At 39.5% G+C, this 23,016-nt stretch overlaps 1 protein-coding gene and 1 long non-coding RNA gene across 2 annotated transcripts in view; one reads left to right on the top strand and one right to left on the bottom strand.

Moving 5' to 3' along the window:
- The window catches only part of PPP2CA (protein phosphatase 2 catalytic subunit alpha), a 15,530-nt gene extending 15,173 nt beyond the window's left edge, over positions 1–357 (bottom strand). The window contains exon 1 of the mRNA XM_015641654.2: positions 39–357. Coding sequence (XP_015497140.1) covers positions 39–140 — 102 coding nt within the window. The 5' untranslated portion in view covers positions 141–357. The remainder of the gene's footprint in view (positions 1–38) is intronic.
- The window catches only part of LOC109022865, a 32,525-nt gene extending 14,032 nt beyond the window's left edge, over positions 1–18,493 (top strand). The window contains exons 2-3 of the long non-coding RNA XR_002002245.2: positions 11,473–11,566; positions 14,035–18,493. This is a non-coding gene — a long non-coding RNA (uncharacterized LOC109022865). The remainder of the gene's footprint in view (positions 1–11,472; positions 11,567–14,034) is intronic.
- Positions 18,494–23,016: the final 4,523 nt, after the last annotated feature.

The raw sequence follows: 23,016 nt of genomic DNA, 5'->3' as shown, positions 1-23,016 counted from the left end.
CCGGCCCCGCCGCCTCCCCGCAGCCCCTCGCTCCTCACCTTCTCGCAAAGGCTCTTCACCTGCCCCTCGGACAGCTGCTTGCACTCGTTGAGCTGCTCCACCCACTGATCGAGCTCCTTGGTGAAGACCTTCTCCTCCATCCCGCTCTCCCTCTCCCCCTCCCCCTCCTCCTCTTCACCGGCTGCTGCTGCCGCACCGCCCCGCGGGCCCCTGCAATCCGCGCTCCCCACAGCGGCGGCGGCCGCGACGCGTCAGGGCAGGCGGGCGGGCGCGGGGAGAGGGCGGCCCGGGGCTCTCCGGCTGCGGCAGCGCTGCCGCTCCTCGCTCCGCACCGTGTAATGGCCGCCGCTGCTGACGTCACCGCCCCGGCCCCACCGCGGGGAGGGGGACGCCACGGGAGTCAACAGCGCGTGCGCGGGGCCCGGGCGGGGCCACGAGTGCGCTCTGAGGGGAGGGGGCGGGTGAGGGCAATGACCGCGGGCTCGCTCCCGCCCGCCCGGACAGCGGCGGCGGCTCTGCTTCGGCCCGGGCCCCGTGCCCGGTTCTGCTCCTGGGCCCCCGGGGCTGGCGCTCTCCCCGTGCGGGTCCGTTTGAGGGGCGCGGCGCAGCCCCGCCCAGTCGCAGCCCTGACGCGGGAGCCGGGGCTCACTGCCGTGAAGGGTCGCCGGCATGGCGGTGCCAGCCCCTCTTGTACCCGGGTGTTGAGCGCCGGCTCCACGCGGGGCACAGGCTGGGCAGGGTCCCCGCCTGCCAGGCGCCTGCTGCGGGGTCAGGAGGCGATGTTTCCCAGGACTGTGTGCGGATGGTTCCTCAGTGTTTGTGGTTCTCCCTGCAATTAATCCATGCAGATATCTCGAAAATGGGTGCTAAGAGGCTGGTGGCTAGGGTCTTTGCAGTGACAGGACGAGGAGCACTCGCCGTAAACTAAAACACAGAAAGTTCCACCTCCACACGAGAAAGAACTTTATCTTGTGGGTAGCAGAGCACTGGAACGAGCTGCCCGGGGAGGGTGTGGAGTCTTCCTCTCTAGAGACTTTCAAAACCCCCCTCGGACACTCCTGTGTCACCTGCTGCAGGTGACACGGCCCCGGCCGATGGGTCGGACTGGGTGATAGCCAGAGGTCACTTGCAATCCCGACAATTCTGTGCCGCTAAGGGCTGAGCCCGGTTACCGGTGTCCGTCAGAGAAGAGGCAAGTGGAGGATGCTTGCTGGTGTTTGGTACTTTGAAATAAAGCTTTTCAGTTCTAAGTCACGAGCATTAAATTCCATCTTAACTGTCCCACCAGGTAGTGCTTAGGCTGAAAAGGCTATGCTGGGTTTCTTTAAAAAAATTTATTCTGAAAGAGATCTTGGAAGTCCGGAGTTTATTGTGACCTTTTTAGACAGAAGTAATTCATGAAGTGCAGTGTAAGTGCTCAGTAAAGGAAATTAGTGGTGGACCTCTAAGGAAACCTTCAGGAAGGTAGTATTTTTTCAGGAAACTTGTGGTAACCTCAGCTACCATATTGTACTCAGACATTTGCTACCTAAGGGAAAATATGTCAGTAAGACACAGATAAGTTTAAATAAAAAAGAATATAGAAAATATGCAAAAGCAATTTCTAATGAATTATTTAATTACAATCTGCATCTTAAATTATAGGGGAATATTTCCCTTTAATAAATTACAAAAGGTATGAAATGACCAGTTTAAAAAAGTAATATTTTGTTCACTTAAATGGGTCAAAATGTTGACAAAATATTGATTTGTTAATTTCAAGAGGGCACAATGACTTTTCCTAGTTAATGTGTGTTAATTGTCATGGTCATCACTTGCCTAATATGGAGTCTGACTTGTTAAATTCTTTGCCTACTATTGAAGGAAATTAAGAATTCTATAGTGAGCAAGGGGTAAGGAATGTTTGCTTTCATGGATCAGTCTCGCTTTCTTGGTGTCATACTGTCCTGCTAGAGATAACTTGGTTTGAATTGCCTGACTTAGGTTTTGTTTATCTTCCAAGTTATTTTTTCTGTTCTTACACAGGTTGCCATCTTTAGATGACCTTAGTTTTGTGCTTAAAGTTGTAGAAGGAAAAGTACCATTCATTGAGAATGATAGGTTTCAAGAATTCACTCTGTAGTGCATCTTTCCAAAATAGTCTTGAGCAAATATATGCAAAGAATATAAATCAATAACATCAACTCTTGTGCAATTTGCCTAGCTAAAGTTAATTTTATTTAATAATTGTTGACTTCCTGGCATGGTTTCATGTCTGAGGACCACACTGCAAACCATCCACACAACCTTTGCTTTCCTCACACTTACCAGATAAAACATGGCAGGATTTCAGTTGCAGTTTTGTAGGTAAACAAGCCAGGTTAATAGTTTCTTCCTGGTAGTGTGCATCAGACTAGACAACTCACGGATTAATAATCCCTGCTGTCTTTAGAGCAATTGTGATGGTTCCCAACCCCACCATTGGTTCCCATGAGTGTAGTGATAAAGAAATTAACACTTGTTTGAAAAGACTCAGTCACAGCTCTTTTTGCTCCAGTCTCCAGTTGGGAAGGGGTAGATGATTCAGCACTCCCTGCTTGCCACTGAAAGCTTAAGCTATTCCACTCACTATAGGAGAATTCAGTACTCTGCAAAGGAAATTCAGGATTTGTTTATCTGGACACTCACAGAGAAGGCGAAAGCTTTGGTTTCTGTCTCCATTCCAAGCATTAGCTCTGGATTGTATCCTCATACTCTTGAATTGTCTATATGTAGATCAGAAATCAGATCCTTCCTTCCTCTGACTTGAGAATGACAATCAATAGTTTAGAGAATCACAGTTGCTTTTCTCAGATATTTATCTGAGCCTTTTAAGTACAATAATGTAATAATTAAAGGATGTGTGCTGTGTTGCATAAGTTGGGTGTTTGTCAGGGCTTCAGATACGCAGCAAGATTAAACTGTAGCCTGTGAGATGGCAGTAATAAGTTGTATTTAGTATGTGAATATATGCCAGGCATGTGTGTGGTTTGTACCTAAGGAGCTGTCTGGGTGTGGCTACCCCAGTGAGTCAGGAGTATGGAGGCCACACTGCTGTGCTGACCTGAGTCAGGGACCCACATGTCACATATGTGGCATTCTGGAGAGAGCTGAACTGCTCAGGCTGACTGCACTTATGTTTACACACATCCAGCTGTGGGTTACTCAGTTGTTAGCCTATAGTGCCAACTAATCCTGTACTACTCTGAAATTAATCTCAAACTCATGGACGAGGGTGTTAGCAACTGCAGTAACCTTATCAGTAACATCAACATTTCCATTGTACTATGAGACATCAGTGTTTAAATGCAGATTTATATCACACTGTCCAACTATACAACGTATTTTCAACTTAGCATTGTAGAGTAAGGAACATGTAAATTAGTTTTCTTCACACTCGACTCTCAATATTTCAGTGATTCTAAATTATCCATCAATGCGTGTCCAAAATGCCTGTTGCTATGGTGTTTTAATACTAAATGCAGAATTAAAGGGCTAGGCAATACAATATAAAGACTGTACTATACAACTTGAATGCTATACAATAGTGTAACAACGATATGCCACCTTTAGATGTAGAGCTGCCAACCTTGATTAATACATGTATTTCTGCAAGCAAAGAATATAGACACTGGTACATTAGTGTGGAAATCAACTGCCTCTATGAGGAGAGGGACTTCTGATCAAATAAATTCAGAAGTACACATCATGTAATCTCTTGCATGTTCAGGTACTGGCACTACTGGATGAAATATATGTTTTGTGTCTTAAATAAATCAGATAAGCCTGTCATCTTAAGCAGATATTACGAATATCTATTACGAAAGACCAAAAGAAAAACAGAACACATTCATATCAGATATGTTACATCACCACAAACAAATACTATTTCTGTATATTTGACTAATTTCAGAGTCCAGATAGTATATGACAAAATCAGTGACATCAGTAATACCACTATTAACAGAGGCCCACTCACTTTAACTGAATGGCTTCTTTAAAATATGGAATCTCATTATTAATCATCTTGTATACCACAAAACATATTACTCAAATCTGCTATTTCATCGTTCACACTTGTGTTATAGATAAAGCAGGAAGTGCAGTGTCTTACTGAAAGAAGAAATTACAGAGTAACCATGAAAATCACATTTTCAAATCACTATGGTTACAGATATTTCATAGTCAAGAGTCTTTTAAAAGCTAGGAATAGAGTGCTGATTCTCCAATGTTAGGGGCTTAATATTTATCAAATATTTTATGTCCTGCTCTCTCCCCATGAGCGTGGCACTGAACTCTGTGTCCAGCCTGGGTAGGAGCACCGGGGCAGTAGGTACATCCTTGTGCACCTGAGCACAGAGCCACGTTCCTCCTACCTATCATCTACTAGTTTTAATCTCTAAAATACTTGATACACACCACCTCTGCCAGGACAAATATTATCACTTTATCACCAGATGGACAAACATGATTTCGGCCTGATGAGGAAACAGATGCTGAAATTAACTCCCTTTGCAAACATGACAGAAGCATTGAGAGTCGAGAGTAGAGACCCCAGTTCAATAGATACTTGTACCCATCCTAAATTCCTTACTTTTAAACAGGTAACATAATCATCTGTGAAATGTCCTGTTAAGCTCATGCTGGAGGCTTTAGGCTTGCTGATTGCTGGTGTGACATTCTGATCAGCACAGCTTGTGTTACAAGTGCTTTCTTTGGAAAAACTCCTATTTTTCAGTCCTTTCCATAAGCTATGTTTAAGTACACAACAAATTATTAATACATACAAGCAGTTGTCATGGAGATAATGTGATTCCCAAGTGTGTTTTTTGTAAGTGGCATAAACCTGGCACATCCCACATGCCTTGTAAGGACAATTCCTACACAATGTTTCCTGTGTTAGAGATGGGATAGATGGATATCTTTGCTTTTTGTGCCAACACTCAATAGAGAAACCACTGATTCTGGCTTTCAGATGGCTGGCTTTAGGAATGTGAAAAATGCAGGACTTGAAAGATGTGGGGTTTTTTAAACTGCAACATCTTAACAAGGGGCTGAACTGCTCACTTCTGTGAAATCTCAAACGCTATGCAACATCCAGATTATGGCTAAAACCTCACAGGATGTATTTTCTCTCCTCATCTTGGTGCACAGAATTATGCCAAATGTAGTAATTAAACCGAAAGAAAGCAGCTGACTAAGTAGCTGGGGAGGCTTCATGGCCATAATGAGGATAGTTCTCCTTGGAATGAGACTGCTATCCTATTGAATGTCTATAAATCCATGTGATGTTTTGTTTAGGATTATCACAACATTTCTACTCTTTAACTGTGCCCTTGCAAAGTAGTTCACTGTGGACTTCAACCATTCTTACCTTTATTCTGCCCCTCTTGTCTCATCTTGGGGATTCTGTTACACTTCAGCCAGGCAACATCTGACTGTTGGAGCCATTCTGTACCTGTTTACTTGGGTGAATGAAGGAGATTCTCTGCATATTATAGCTGTTAATATTTTTTTCCAGATATTCACTCATCAGTTGATACAACATTACAGTTACTGTCATAATGACCTTGAGCTGGGCCAAGCAGTTCAGCTACAAAAAGGCTGCAAAAAAGAACTGCAGCAAGAAAATTTGAGTTGTTGCTCTCTCACTTTCCTGCCCAGTGAATGTATGTTTGTTTCATAGCATTGCCACTGTCTTGCAGTGATGGAAGCATAAACACAGTTGGGGAGTACCTGTGACTTGTAGTGCATGCTAGTATGATATCCAGGTTGGCTTGGAGATGTCACAGGTGTCTTGTGTGACGAAACAGGTCCACACAACCTGCTAAGGATGGCTTGGCTGAACTGCTGCCTTGCCCTCCAGCTCAGCATCAGCTCTCAAGCCCAGTTCCAAGCAGTGCTGGCTGCTGCTTGAATGCTTCCTCTAAAGAGAGAGTCTGGGGAAGGAAATTTTCTTCCGGAATGTCTTTGTGTATGTGCTAAAGGACAAAGGAGAAGTTCACTGCACAGGCACACTTAGATCCTGATTTCTCTTCACTGTGATTAACAAGTGTATTATTAGTAATAGCTAGTTACAAATAAGAACCTGACCTTATTTTTAACCTAATATTGAATCAGATCTAATTGTAATAGGTGGGTTCACTGCTGTGCTTTGCTCTTTGAATATTCTCATTCAGAATTTCAGTGCCTTCCATCTTAGGTATTAAAAATAGGTGGAAAGTTGGATAATTCTTATTGTTCCAAATCTTGTTTGCAGCCTTACATAACAGTGTTCTCACCAAAAATTTATTTTAAGTGTGGAGTGGAAGAACATGCTGTAGCAACCTGAAATTATTTGTAATACTGTAGCTGGGTTATACAGAGTCTATATAGAATTGTCTCTTCTTTTTTTGATGAGCCTTTTTATTATTAATCAAAACAAAACTATTAATTAATATCAAAATGCGTAGACTGCCTTTGGAGCTTTGGAATTACAAAGTCCTGTCAGTCACAAGCATCCTTAGGTAAATTGCCTAAGCAGAAACTGCTGGTCATTCCAACTCAATGACAGTCCAAATATTTGTGAGTGTAACAATAGTAAATACATAAACATGCAAAATGTAGTAACAATGATAAAGTACTTAGAAAGATAATAACTTCAGGTGGATAGAACTGCACTTGATAAACCTGAGCTTTCTCAACTTGATATACCTGATCTTTCTCGTTAGTAACACTGTGTTCATTCTCAAGGTACTGTCTCCATTTTTAGTAGCTAAGACCATTTATCCCTCCAGCCTTGAGCTATGTCACCTTTCCTCACCTTTCTTAATCATATCTATCAAACACATGTGCCTTGGGAAGGATGAAAAATGTTGGGAAGAGGTAGTGGTCAATCCTGAGAATATCAGATATCTCCCTTCAGCTGTAACAAGCTCCCCTGCTCTCCATGTGATCACAGTAACAACAAAACAATATATTCGATTTGAACAATACATTTTATTTTTTCATCTTCTATTTCATTGCATGCTGTGACCTCCCTTCTTGATCAACATCCTTTTCACATCGAAGACAGCATTTATTCTTCCTGATTACAGTTCTTCTCCTCTAGACCTTTTCCTGTCCATAACTTCCTTTCTTCCTCCTTTTCAGCCTCACTGCATTGGATCAGATCAAATGATCTGCAATACCTCATGAGCTCTGAAAATGTAATTTTAAACTGTTTTTTCTCCCTGGAGTTCTGCATAAGATAAATATAATGAAAAATAAATTTTAAAAAACACTGTTATAAATTTGACTAATAAAAATCCCAGATTTGGCAAAAGAATGCGAAATGGCCATGAAGAGTGGCACATTAATCTCACTCACAAAAATTCTTGGCATTTCAGCTGGAACTGGGAACTTACTGAGGAAAGCACCTGACATCCTTAGTGGCAAAGTAACATTCCCCATTAGCCCCCTTGCCACTATTGAACTGCAGGTTTGTCATGCAGGTGCTACTCACACCTGGCTGTTGGATACCCAAACCAACAAACCTGAAAAGTTCTCAGGTTAAAAGCTGTGTTTGTGCTGGGGCTGCCCAAGTGCATACTCAGCTTGAGCTGAGTAACATCCGAGTCCCTCCCTGGCACTAAGGGTGTCCAGAGCTCAGTCTGCTGTACTCAAAGGCAGCAACCAGTACTAACCTGCTGCTGCTGCTGGGGCATGCAGAGATTTACTCTCAGGTGTACATATCTAGCACATGCACAATGTTATTTTGTACACTTAACCAGTGTGGTTTTCCTCCTCAGGTTACAAACTGAAAAGATCAATGAAGTTATGACTGTTGTTTTCACTGGATAAATAATTTCTCCATAGTTAAATAAAGTTATGAGGTGTATTATCAGAGAGAAGAACTGGTTTCAGGAAACTGTCATTAACTTAAGCAATTATAATTTTTCAGTTCAACAGTGAATGCATCTGTATCAGGACTGAATGAGTGAGAGGCAATCAGGGCCTGTTACAGCAGTGATTGATCTCAGGCGTGCAGAATGAGAGGGAGTTTCCAGCTTCACAAGAGAGACTCCCCAGCACAGGATTGCTGAGTCATGCTGTGGGGCACTGCCCAGCAAATTTAATTTTGATTCAAATTTTACTACTAAAAATAATCATAAAAAAATCCATCTGAACCTTCTCAGAAAAACATTTATTCCAGAAACATCACCTTCCAGACATCAGATACAGTACAAATTATTCTCAACATCACAACAGTTAAATTGACCATTCTTGCAATGGAGCTGTTCCTACATGAAGTCCCTCAATGTAACTTTTCATAAATGGCACTCTCTGTCCTGATGGTAGTTAGATCTTTCTTTTAACAAATCTTATCTATTACAGCAGAAAATCACTCATGTTTTTTCTTCTAGTAGGCAGAAAAACATCACTGGCATAGTTCCTACAGCTCTATTTTTTTGACAGTGTCCAGCTGAAAACAGTCAGGAAATGTACCAAAATCTACCAAGAATTACTCATGTGTAATTAGTATACCAAGTGAAAGATTTTCCACAATAAAGGTGTGTACATTACAGTAGCCTTGAGATAGGGCTGACTTCTTCCAAAACAAGTTCTTCTGGTTTTATGGGACTATTTAATGAACTTCTGTCTTAAAGAAAATAACTCTTGTTCTCACTCTGTGCTATAAAACCAGTATTGCAGGAGGCACCATGGGCTGGAGAACAGATCAGGAGACAGGAGATGTCTCTTGTATCTGTTTAAAGATCTTCAAGGCCATTTCAACTCCCACTTTCTCTTCTCTGAAGAGTTATACCTACTATTAATTTTGCTAGTTATGTGAGCAGATCTTCTAAACTGAAATACATGTTCTTCAAAGTATAAATTATCTTAAAAAGTCATATTTGGAAAACAAATTCATTACTACGTCTGTGAAAAAGCTTCTGGGCAGTGCCACTGAATACAAATATTTGCATTTTGTCCATCTGTCTTAATGCTTTCTACATATAATCCAGAAGAAATGTGTATACACATATATACATTCCTTGTAGAGATGGTAGCCTCTAAAAAATACTGACAGAGGGTATGTGTAACATGGCTTTTCACTTGTCTCAGGAGATTCTGCAGTGTTCAATGTCTTGTAGACACAAAGGTGTGTCTAATTTCACTTAGTCTGAAAAGCAGCTCTGAGCCAGATGTCAGAACCACAGCACTGGACAATAAGATTTCTAGATGAGGGAGTGACTGAATGTATCCACCTGAAACTACTAATTTATACTATTAAAGTAGGGATGCTATCACCAAAATACAGCTTATTGTGAAGTGAGACCATGTATGTAGCAGATGCTGGTAGTTCCTATGCATCCAAATGCCTTCTACTGCCCTTTTTTATCATGGGATTGTGAACTGTGCTTTTTTGGTTTTTTAATTAAAGGGTAGAACAGATGGAGAGAACTTTAAGAGCTGCATCCATTAATTTAATGTAGAGAATGTCTCCATGTTATAATTTAATATAATGGGATTTTACTTGAGTGAAATAAAACTCTACAGTCTAGTGCTTGGGAATGTTTACTATGTGAGCAGCTTCACTGTTGAAAAGATTTCACTGAGTCATGCTATGACTCTCTGCCAAATACCAATCACATGACCAACCCAGCTAGAAAAGAGTATTTCTTCATGCCAGTACATTTCACATGCCACCCTACACTGAACCTTTTTCTGGCTGTTTACCTGTAGATTTTATGTGGCATCAAAGGGGGACAATATAATCTGATTGCATGTATTAAAAAAAGAGTAGATACCAAGAAGCACAGGCCAGCTGGTCTAGTATTAAGAATGGTGTAACAAGAGTGGTTGGGTTTGACATGATTCCAGAGGCAGATTTAAGGCAGACAATCCAAACCAAACATTGATACTGGTAAGAAGCAGTGAATATCTCGCCAGTTCCAGGAATCAAGATGCTACCCAGGAGATAACAAACAATTTCAAAAGTTCAGAGAAAAAACTTCTTTATTTCTGTTGAGACAGGGGTTTTAATTTCTGTAATTAAGACAGAAAAAGAAAATCCAGAAGTAGACAAATGAATTTTATATGCAGCAGCGGACACTGCTGAATTTCCCTAAATCTCATAAAATGTTTGTACTTAACTGTAAATATTTGAGTGAAACTTATGTTAGATACACTTGGGGAAATTTCTATTTTATTCCTGAAATGTTCTTTATCTACGGAAAGCTACAGCAAATGCCTTGTGCTAGTGATTCTTTACTCAGCAAGCTCCAGCTGTAGATACATAATAACCATATCCCACACAGCTCACAGCAATCAATACATTGTCTCCTGCATACAAAGGCTACTCGTTTGATAATCAGCCACTAGGACAGGGATGAAATCATCAGGATAAATAGTACTAGAAAGAACACAAAGGTTCACAATGGGCTCAAGTGTCTCTGCTGCAACCCTTAACTCCAGCTGAAATATCCTACAGATTAACTTGCCTTGGTGACAACTGAGTTAGGAAGTTAAAGGAAGAAGCACACGCAGCACAGAACTAAACTAAACTAAACTTTTCTAGAATATACATAGTACAGAAAGTTTAAATTATATTTCCTATCAGTGTGATCTATGAAATCACTGTTACACTGCATGGGAATAATTGAGAGGTCACAGGGGATTAGATGAGCATTTATGTTACATTCTGGCTTAAGTGTGTTCAGCTCCAGTGATATCAACCAAATTGTTTCCATCTTCAGTAATGCTGCATTTGCCCCTAGGCCTTAAAAGAATAATAAGTTCATTAACTATACATATTTATCTGTCACCAAGATCTCAGGTTTTCAAATTTTCAGTATTCAACTACTGAATGTACTGAAGCTTCTCTGCCTGGTGTAAGGAAATGAAAAACAGGATGGTTAAAGGTTTCAGGACAGAACACACCTCACCTCCCTCAGAACAAAGCAGAGCATTGCTTTAAATGGCAGCAGGCTTTGCCAGGGAATCTGATATATGTTGTTCAAATCTTCACCTACCACTGGATGAGATGGGTCACTCCCTTTTCCCTGTTTTCCTTTGTTTTCCCTGTACTTCTCCTGTAGCTCTCAGCTGAAGAATGGCTCTTGCTCTGGCTGTGTCCCACTTCCCTACTTTAACTATAACATCATCTTTCCTCCCCTTGGAAAGGACTTCTGGTTTGGAGAAATAGTGACACCATTTAAGCAAACCTATGGTTTTAGTGAGCAGTCTCCTTTGGCATCACTTTGGTGCTCTTCACACTGCAGCAGAACACATTCCATGAGATAATTAGTGGCTGTATTCAAGGGACTCCAGGGGAGATATGAGTTCTGAATTTCGAGAGGATGTTTGTATAGCTGATGTAATTTTGTCTCATCACAGCCTGCGTAAGCTCCCTATGCAACAGAACAAAGGACAGAATTAACTAATGAGTCCAAAAAAATTACATGATGAAAAGAACTATTTTCTTTCCAACAGCTGGTGCAGCTTTTTCTCTGTTGGATCTGTCTGTAACATCCCAAAACAACTAGAAGGAAATGTTAGAAACCTTCTGAAATAATGCTTGGTGCAGGTAAGGTAAGGTGCTCTTTGCCTCACATAGTCACAGAAAATCAGGTGTTTTGCTTGGAAAACACACTTCTGCAGTCATGCAACTGTGATATTTTTCTTAAACATTTACCCCTATATGCAATAAAATACTTAATAATTATCAGCTCCTCTGCAGAAAATAGTGAAACCCAAGTAGATACAAACTTGTGGCAAAGAGCAGAACTCCCAGAGCTGCATGGTGGGTGTGACTATGCTAAAGCATGATGACTCTGTTATCTGGATATGCCTTCACAGAATCACTGAGTGCAACAGATATTTCTGTATTGGATAGTTCTTTCCATCTCACTCACAAAGGAACCTTTTTTCCCCTCCAGTTTCCTTCCAGCAATGAGGTTCCTGCTTGTGTTAGACTTTGCTCTTTCCATGGTGTCCTATTTGCTAACTCTGCAGAGTGGTGGGAAGCATACAGTGTACAGGAAAGGATTTCTAATTTCCCAGGCCAAAGCATTTAATAGCAGAGATTAGCTGATTATCTGGTCTTCTCTGACCACCCTTCTAAAACCTGATAATTGCTTAGATCTGAAAAGAATGAGCATATTTCTAAAATAATTCAGATACTGATATTTTGTATGAAAAACATAATATATTATTACCAACTGTAAATAGCATTTTCTACCAGTAGTTTTCAGTGGGCTTTGTAAAATGAATACCACTTCACAGGTGAGGAATAACTGTTCAACAATGAGATTATTTACCCCAAACCATCTCAGCCAGCAGCTTCAACAAGGAAGGAACATGATCCAGACAGTTAGGCTGGCATCAGATCCAGATGATCATTTAAAATGGAAAAGAAATTGTTATTTATTTCTGCAGGATTTGCTAGCTCCCTTTCACTTTTTTTTCTTTTTTTTTTTTTAACCTCAGAGATACTGTTTTTCTTTCTGGGTTCTTTAAGGTATGTTCTTCTTCTGAGCTGAGATCCAGTGAATGAAATCTGTTTTTCTGAGCTCTAACCTCAAGCCCAAGGAAGCTTTTTCTGGATTTGGTGACATTAAGCCCCCAGTTCCCTACTTACCTTAGAACCTCAAAATAAAATTTTAGATAGGATTATACAGGAAAATACATTAGGAGAGGAAGAGCATTTAAAAATAGCCTGGCATCTAAATCTGGATGTAATCTCCTCTAATTCTCCCAGTATCTGAGCACAGGGCATGGGGCTGTACTAGCCTGGTGTTGGTAAATTCAAGCCATGTGCAGGATATACACTTCACAAATAGTAACAGCTCAAAGCTAATCACAAGCCAGGGCAGCACCATCCTAGGGCTTATGTTTAATCAACAATGCAAGAATAAAGAGGGACAAATTAAGCTGCACCAAAATTGTCCTAATTTTGATGGTGTGAGTTTTAGTTGCCATGAAATACGCAAAACTGATATTTCAAAATGTTATATTGTAATGGCTGAATTTAAATAGTTACTGTGTTTTAAAGACACAAAATAAAATAAATATTTGTTTTAAATTTAAATGTAACAGGGCTCTTTATTTTTTAACACTGATAATTTTTTTAACATTCCAGATTTTTCATAGCTTTTTACTATGTCCTAACTATTCAGCTTGAGTTGCTTGTACTTTTTTTTCCTGGCAATATCAGTGACCAGCTGGAAAATTCAACAGGGGAACACTAATGAAAAATTTTAAATATGTGACAATAAATAGGAAAATTGATTGTAAGAGTTACTGGAACTGGCATCCTAATTCCTGTGATAAACAAAGACTTCTAGATTTCACAACTCATTAACTCTTCCAGTGTCCTTATTGCATGAACTTTGCTGCTCAGCAAGATTCTTTAAATACTTTACAGACACCTTGTGATACCAGAAAACATCATGGTCAAGCAGAAATTGCTTTCCCTCAAAAATACAGGATGGACAAGAGAGCCCCCACAACACAGACAGTCTCAATAATGCATTTTCAGTACAACCAAACTCCTTCCAGATTCAGTTAAACATGTGGAACAGCAGTTTAACTCATCCCCACTATTTTCTTAGTTCCAGTTTATTTTACTGCCTCTATAGGTAACTTATGCTCAGTTACAATCTTGGCTCATGCTTTGGTGACTCAGCAGTTAATGTGTAACTGCTCCTCTTGCTGCAGATCCACCATCACTCTGGGCTGGTAGCAGAAAACACAAAGATAACTATAAAATACCTACTAATTTTCTGTTAGCTTTTTTGTTTGTTTGGAATTTATGCTCTTCAATTAGATCTTCCTCCCAGAAATGCACATTTGCATGCTTTCCCTACTCTACTCTTACGTTATTGTGCCGATTCCTCATGTGTTTTCTGTGTGTACCAATCCCTGTAGCATGCCATTAATTCATGGTACACTCAGTTATTTTAGGAATGGATATTGGAGAAACAGAATTAAAACAAGACTGCAGTATCAGCTATGTAATTACTTTTTGTTTTCTTTTTTTTTTTTTTTCTTTAGATACTGAATGAGCCAAAGTCAGTGTTGGGGTTTCAGTTTGAAAAACCAAGGCTGTGGTTCCACAGGGTGAAGCTGCCCCTCTTTTCACTGTGTCCCTCCCCAGGCCACAATCCCAGTGGTGCCAGAACATCTCCATGAGAGCTCTTGCAGGAGGAGGATCCGAGCTCAAAGCACCCATCTTTGGTCAGGTTATTTTAATTCAGGTCAGGTCTTTGACTGGGTTCACCATGGTGCAAGCCCACATGCAATTATGCCAGCACAGCTTAGGGAAAGATGTGGGACTGGAGAGAAACAACAGGACTCTGGGCTGCAGCAGGCAGAGCTGCTGCCAAGAGAAACATTGATCAAGCTGTACCAAATATTTGTTTTAAAATAATTTTGAAATATAGTTTAGAACACTTGCAAGTGAAGTGTGTTTAGTTGTTGGGATAAAAGGCTACAGCCAAAGTTAAATCTGCCGTCTAATTATACAGAGTAAACAGATACAAAACTAGACTAAGGAGTCTAAAAGGTAATTTCACTGTTCATATTTAAACATCAGCTATTTAACAACAAAAAATATTAAATAAATATTATTGATTACTCATGTCTGTTACCCTGCTCACTAAACTACAGCTCATAATCAGTGTTTAGCAGTGAAGAGGCTTTCTGGGCAATGCTGGACCCCTGACTCAAACATGTCCTCACCTCTCTGGAAAACTACACCAAAACCAGCTTTTGGCTAAAATGTCCTGTCTCACTTTTTCACATTAGCTTTATTTTTTTTAATGATGCTAGGACTGGAAAACTTCAGAAACAGAGGTAGTTAAGAAACCATACCCTGTAAAATTTGTTGTTTAAAGATTAACGTGTAAGAAAATACCTTTTGTTGAAACTAGATAGAATGTTTTTCATCTGGCAATTGTTTTCCCTTTAAATAATAAAACATTAAAACCTGAACTAAAAATAATCTTGTTGACTGTTCCAGTTCAGGAAATTTCTATGAGCCAAGTTTTGTTGTTTTTTTCAGTGGCTGTTATTTCAAGTTAAGTCAGCTCAGCAACTGCTGACTCCACAATCACAACTGCTTTCATACAACCTTCATTTACTTTCTTTTATTTTTGGAAACTATGACAAAACATCAGCTGGAACACTCAGTCCAGCATTATCTTAACATATCTGGAATAAAACAGCAGAGGATCGTCTGCAAGAGAAATATTCTCTAACAGTGCACAGCCCCCTAAAGGGTGTCTCATATCCCTACCTGGAATGTCCTTCAACAAGTGAAGATCTTTCTCATGCTGCTGCTTAAAATCACCAGTGGCTTGTAATTACAATAACAATTTTATGCAGCAATAAATATTTAAGAAGAGCAGTTCTCACCTTCCCAAATCCTGCACCGTTCTGATAGGCATTAAAATCAGCATTTCTCATCTTTCAGTAGTTCTACATCTCTGCTGTTGCTCTGTGCTTTGAAGGAGAATTTGATTTTGTTTCTTGTGAGAAGTTTGCTCTCAGGTCTGGTAAGAATCTGATAGCAAATGATGATGTTTTAAGTTATATTAAATAACATTTTCTCTTGAACCATATGCCAGCATCTAAAGTAAATTTGCTATTAAACAACTCAGAGAGCCAAATTCCTCATGAGTAGTTGAAAGGATAATGGCAATTGTGTGCATTAGAAATGGAGCTTGTTAGCAAAGGACACAAGCAATAGTTTTCCTTTGCAGCAAAAATGCCGACACTGTGTCAGTGTAGAAGACGTGGCCAAACAAACTGGTGTTTACAGTTCCCTGGGATTTCCCAGGGAGAAGGCAAACCCACAGCTTTTGGAGTATCCTCGCTAGAAGGGAGCACAGAGATGTCATCGCTCCGCAGCCTCGGGACTGATGGAAGAAATCCATGGATTTCGAAAGGCTCCACAGCCACACCTGCTGGCTTGGCGAGCTCTGCACAACACGGGGGAAACAGAGGGTTTTTTAGAGAAATCACTCCACAACAATGCTTAATGCTGTATCACACCGCGGTGTCCTCCGGGTGTCAGAAAATGGTCAACATTTTAAAATAGTGTCACACCAAGTGCTGTATAGATGTTCTTGTAAAAACCTCTTTGTGGCCAAGCCAAGCATTAAACAAGCTAAAAGACAGAAATTACATTTCCTAAGCTCCCACAACCTTTATACATGTGCATCTTTATACATTAAAAGGTGATTGCATGGTATCTGCTATTCAACTGGAGAGTTTTCTGTACCCTTTGTTTTGGTGAGTAAACAAAATGGGTTTTTTTCACTGCTCACTGTGTGATTTCTGCACTCTAAAGAGAGCCAAATCTGTTGCTTTTCCATGATAAAATGATGTCTTTTGAAGAGCAGGCTCAGAAAAGTGAAGATGTGGCCACTGTCTCTGTGTCTACTCTTGTGTAAGAGAACAAATAATCAATGTTTTTGAAAGATCTTATGGAACTGCAGAGAAATACAGGCTTTGGGGGATCTTTTGGGACATTCTTGGGCTCCTCTGAATATCTCTCCATTACTGCACACACACACAAAACAAACCAAGGACAGTTTGCTCTATGGGAACAGTTTACCAATGTGTACATAGGTAGGCTGATATCTGTTCTTATCATTAGATAATCCATAAATTAATATCATCAGGTCATTAAGAGTCTTCTCATCTAGTGCTATTCAGTGTCTGTTCTCTACTTATATTATCTGATATTTTTTTGTCGTTGCACCTACTTCAGTAACATCTGGGATGTCTAGGCCTTATTCTGTTGCTGTGTAACCTAGTTCACAGTTTTTGGCTCATCATTCTGAATTGGTACAGTGGGTGGGTGGAAGGTGAGTTATTATTTTAGCTCCTAGTTCTAGGGTAGGTAAGGGCCCCAGAGTTTTATCTAAATTATACCAGAGAAATTATTCCCTCTAGGAGGACTCTGGTAGCTGAGGACTTTCCCAAAATACTCTTCTAATTTGCTAGATAGAGGTTATGAATGGACTGTCAGGATTGCTAAGGCTGTTTCACCTCTCTTTAACCAGTCGTATCTTTATTTCCAAATTGTATTTACATGTGCTGCCCTACCCTTTATGTTTCTGTGGATGTGATTCACACTCATGAACAGAGCCTGGAGTTCTTAGAGTCATGCACTTTTTGAGCATGAAGTAGGAAATTAGACACATAAGATCATCAACTTAAAACTTCTGGGCAGCCAGGACAGTGCAGCATCTCTGACTACAGATTCTTCCTCCAACATGCAAGATCTTCTCTGAGTGTGTCAGAAGATACAGTGGGTTTTCAGCCCAGCTCACATGGGTTCAGACTCCCTGCCAGCAGTGTTTCCAGAGCTGATTTTACCATCTCCACATCCATATGTTCCTCTTCTGCATACCTGAGGGATATTGTCAAACTTTAAGACTAGAGCTTCTTAGTCTTAGAGCTTTTTAAACTAAAGGGCCCACATGAGAAAGGTAGAATCTCTATCTTCCACAAATAGTTTGAAACATCTGATTAAATAGTTTAATGCCTAATTTGAGTCATATGAAGGATTTTCTGAAAATCTCTGCTTCTCTTCCTTGGCTGTTCAAATGAAAAACAGATGCTTCCAACATAAATAAATCTGATGTCTGAAATGGATGGACTAATACCCTTCTAAAGTCAGAGGAAGAAACCAACTTCCTGCATCATGTCCTCATTCTGAAAGAACATCCTCTATCCCTCCATTTCTGTTTAACTTCCAACTACCACAGCTGAATGGCAGTGGCCACTTCTGAAGGGGGACACTTTATAATGTCCCTTTATGCTGTCTCTGTGGGATTCATCTTACATGGAAAAGAAAAAGCCAAAAAAGCATACTAAGAGAAAATAAAATTAATCCTCCTGAAAGCTCTCAAAATATTTGTGAAGGATTTTGAAGAGTTACAAAAACTTCTGAGGAAACTAAGTAGCCTAATGGATAAACTGCTTTCCCTTCCTTCTCTCCAAAGCTCCATTTCATTTCAAGAGTTAAATATATTACAGTTGTTATAACTCAACACCTTCTGAAAACGTATCTGTCTAAGTTAATCCATCATCAACAAAATCAATGACTCTGGAGATTTTAACACATCCCACTACAACTATCAGAGATTTGGAATGACAGAATGAGAGAGAGAAGAAATAACCCCTTCTCTAATTGAACCATGGGAGGAAAATTTGGCCTCTGTTTTTTCCTTTTCCCTGTCCCCTAGAAATGAATGAGATCCTTCATTCCTCTGCAGCAACTGCATTTTCTATTGCAATAGAAAGAATGAGTCAGAAGAGCCTGCTACTGGTGAAAGCTTCACTGGGCTGTCTTCAACAGAGTTCTTCACCCATTTTGTTTGAGTTTTTGTGGTGTTAATCAGTTATTAAAAATGTCTGGTACAACCATGAGCATTCTGGATTTGTAAAAAAGCTTTTTGCTTGTCATTTATTTTAAGACTTAATGAACAAGCTCTCTTTTTGGAAGAAGACATTTTAGGTATGTTCTTAAAAATGAAATAGAGCAAGCTAGTAAAAAAGAAAATGCATTTCAATTAGATTTTTCTTCCTCCATCTGTTCTCTCTAATCTTTTTATGGAAAGAAATTGCCTACTGGATTTTTGATTTTGCTTAATGGAAATGGTGAAACTTAAATCCATTCCCCATCTCACTGACATCAGGGAAAACAAAATTCGGTGTCTAAACAGAACACTTTTTTTTAACCATTAGCATCTGCAACTGCATCTCAGTGAGTATAGTAATTATAACATCAGTGAATTTAAATTAACTGAAATACTTAGAAAACTGTGGACTGGCACTTACACTTCTGAATCTCTTTGGCATTCCTGAAATTCCCAACTTCTCTAATTAACGATTTCTGATATGCCACATTCTTCCTGTGTGGACAACCCAATTAAACCCTGTAAACTCCCCATATGACTTTGTGGTAACAGACTGTAACTGGCTGGGATTTCTAATAGGAAGCGGGTTTTCTAATAGGAAATAGCATTTCCAGTAAGGCAGTGAGCTGGGGGGGGAAAGGGGAAACCTTATCATTGCATTTTTTAGGATGCTGAACTTCAGAAAGTACCATCCCTGAAAATCTTGGGCTCTATAAAAAACTCCAAGTTTTTTTTTGAAAGTATCCTATCCAGCAGCTTGACAAACAAGACATTACAAACAGGCAATAAATCAGATGGTTAAAACAGATGTAAAGATTGTATACCATATTATTTTTTTTTTGCATCCATGTGGGGATTGGTAGAATACATTCCAAATCTCTAATCAAAAAGCCTACTATCTTCAAAAATGAAATGAATCCAAATATCCAACACTGCTGTGTTCCTTCCTGTGCTTCCTTTCAGAGAAGAAGGATATGTAAAAGCAGATCCTTCCTGCTGACTTATTCTGCTCTATAAATTGTATCTAAGGTTTGAGACTAAGGGAATTATCCTGGCTTGTCATTTACCTCCATGTTTATAGTTCAGCACTGCCAGAATAACTAGTGCAGGGTACTGTTGTTATAACTATTACTACTACTACTACTAATCAATATCTAAAGCATGAGTGAGAGCATGACTTAGGACTTTTCTCTCCACAGTTCCAAACCTCTACAGAATTTCATGATAGTAGGTGGACAATACCAGAATTTTACAAAATGCAGAATACAGTCTTTAGTGGAAATTAAGTACACACTGGGAAAAACTTCCAAATCACCACGTTGTTAACCACATATGCTATGTCTCCAAAGTTCCATAGTGTTGCTTCCTCATTTTTCCAGCATTTTCTCTTGCATTGCTCCATTGAAAGCCCTTGTTACTGATCATGCAGTGGCCCAGTGCCAGCACTGATGGATGTTTTTGATATGGACAACATGGAAAACCATCTGCAGGGCAAACAGGCACAGGTTACCTGGGAATAACATAGATTACCATCTTCTACACATTTATAAAACAACTCTGCTGTTTGGTTTATACAATAACAGTGCAATTTTTAAAGATAAACATTGCACTGCTTTGACTAAACTGGAAACAGAACATAATGGTAACTCTGACCTTAAATGTAGGCACACTACATGTCACCATTGTAATTTAGCTTTTATATGATTATTTTCCTTTTGCTAATGTGTCCAGAGATTCATGTGCAGGAAACTGCTTTTTCTATATCAGTTGAATTAGAGCTGCCATCCCCCTCCAAAAAACTCCACACATGTATTTTTCATGCATAGGGACTTTTGAAGTCAGTTAAGGAGCTCTGTACCATTGTATAACCACATAACTTGTATAAACATCACCGGGGCACCTCATGTTTAAGCAAAACTCAAATCAAAAAGTTTAGTAATTCCACTTTGTGTTAGCAAAATATTCTCAGATGAAATAATGGGGTAAAACAAAGGAAGGGGAAAAAAATAAAAAAGAAAAAAAAAACCCAACAAAACCAAACAATACAGTTTAATAAGAAGCAGATTCTGTTTGTTTTAAAAATACTCAAGGCATGAAAGCATGGACTGCAAAAACCCTCCTGCTACATCAGAACTGACTCCGAGGCTCAGAACGCCCTCATTTCCCAAAGTCATCAATGTCCTAATCCTACTGCAATTAGCAACTGCTAATGTAGGTGATGAGCAAAAGAGAGCAGGATTTTGGCACAGTACAGTACAGACTTCAGCACAGTACACAACCCATCAGCAGCAGGACAAACCAAAAGTGATTAAAAGAGGAGACAGAGTGAAGGAGAAGGACAATGTGGGAATGCAAAGTACTGAATACTTTAAGCTCTTCCAAATTTCAGAGAAGGGTCCAAATTCTCTGGAGTAGCTCTGCAGCTACCCAAGTTCTCCTTCAATCATCCAGTCCAATGTTCCAATTCTGCAGATAATTTCATACCAGCTGGAAGCCTTAAACTACAAAACTAACCCTTGTTCTTAATAAAGAATTAACACAATTGATATCTGTATGACAAATCACAATAAAGAAAAGGTGTGCTCTAGAAGCATTAACATCTTATTTATGATTAATCTTTCCATGATTTCTTTCATGATTGTTTTGAAGGTACTCAATTTCTTGTTCTAACTGGAAAAGGTATTTTTAAGCTCTTTGTTATCCAATCCATGGAAATAACACTGAAGCTCATCTAGAATTGTATGATTGATAAATTCCAATACTAAGTGAAGTCTTTTCTTTCTGCTTAAATATATGAATCAGGTTAACAATAAGTTTATGATAAAATCATTGTTGGTAAAAGAAGAAAAACACTTTCCACCATGGCTTTTTATTTCAGTTCATAGAGTCTTCCTCTAAAAGGCTGATAACAAAAACTGTAATTTTCTTAACAAAAGATTGTCATTAATTTGAAAACACACTAAAAGTTTTTGTTCCTGCTCCCTCAGCCTTCCTCCAATATTTAAACACATTTACCACATTACTTCTCATGGTGCATCTTCAGGCTCTAAACCAATACTGCTGCACCAGGAATACAGCAAAGAAAGGAGAAGCTCCTTTCATCAGCTTAAAAATACCCTTTTGAATGTGTTTCATTTAAGCTAATAAATAAAATAAAAATAAATAAAAAATAAATTAATAAAAATAAATAAATAAATAGGAACTCCCTTATTAAAAGAATCACAGTAAAAACATACTTTTTCATATTGAGGTCCATTTACCATTTAATTTTTACATTATTAGTTGGTAATTATTTGAAGCAGTTTTAGGTTAACTACAAAGCTGTTTTTAACTCAATATAAAAGTATCTGTTATTTTAATAACCCTCCCTCTCCCCCACCCCCTTTTTTTGGAGGGCTACACTCTCACTGGTTCCAGGTCTCCTTAGTGCCACCAAGAGCCAGGACATCAGTCTGTATTTAGAGGGAAGTTGGAGGAAAGCTGAGGAACCCATATGGCAAAATGTGCCATTACCCCTAATTAAAAACTGGTAAGAACTAAACTTTTTTAACATTTTAAACTGCGAAGAGTGGAAATGGGATGGATATAAAGTATAGAAGAAAGAATACAAACAAGAATCTAAATTTATAACCTTGTAATCTGACTACAACTTATTGTTTCTGTAATTTGCAGAAGTTCAGTTAAATCACAGTGGGCTGGTGTGTCTGGCAAGAAGAAAATCTAACCTGGCCTATGTCCAGACTAAAATTCTTGTGGACTTTTTACAAGCAGAGGTCTAAAAGCTCAAACTGAGCTTTTAGGGGAAATCTCTCTACTGCACCCCCACAATGCTGAAATGTCTCTGAGAGGAAATACTTGTGGATAATCCCCATTGTGTTTGGGGATGGCACAGAACCATAAATACATAATAATAAATACACTGCCCATTCCATGGCCAATGTGCCCTGGAGATCTGGGGAGGGAAGCAGAGCAGGGTGATGCAATCCTCTGCTGGCTAAAAGGCCACCTGGGGAAGCTGGGACAGGGCACTGTGAGCTCCAAGGACAGCCCAGGAACTGCAGAGCTGGGAGAAGCCTCTCAGCCAGCTCTGCTTTCCCTTTCCCATGGCCTGATGGGGCTGAGCACAGGCAAGAGCTGTGGCATGGAAGCACCACAGAAACACCCAGGCAGGACACCAGGAACTCACCCAGCTCACACACATCATCTTCTGATGGATCCAAGTTACCTTAGAAGTAGTTTGGTTTTGTGAAATGCTGCACGAGCATCTAGTACTTACTCAACATTAATATAGAATATGCTGTAAAATATTGCCTTTAACTTAATGTAATACCATATCAAATGGCATTTTTTTAAAAAAAATAGAAAAAAAATTGAACTTGAAACAGCTTTCTGATCAGGAAGTTGTTATATCCATCTCAGTATTATTCAAGAAGGAATATTACTTTCTGCTCTAGACCACAGATTGTGTAAGGATTTTTTCCAAGTGTTTGAAGCACGGTTACAGTGGATAGCTATAATGGTTGCACAGAAAAAAACCTCTCCAGTCAGCAAATGACAAAGTTAAAACAGTTGAAACTGTTGCTTCCACTCATCTCTGGAAGTC

Source organism: Parus major, chromosome 13 (assembly GCF_001522545.3).
Source record: "Parus major isolate Abel chromosome 13, Parus_major1.1, whole genome shotgun sequence".
NCBI classification, from domain to species: Eukaryota; Metazoa; Chordata; class Aves; order Passeriformes; family Paridae; genus Parus; species Parus major.
The sequence above is the reverse complement of the archived record's forward strand: the minus strand, read 5'-3'. Positions and strand labels throughout refer to the sequence as shown.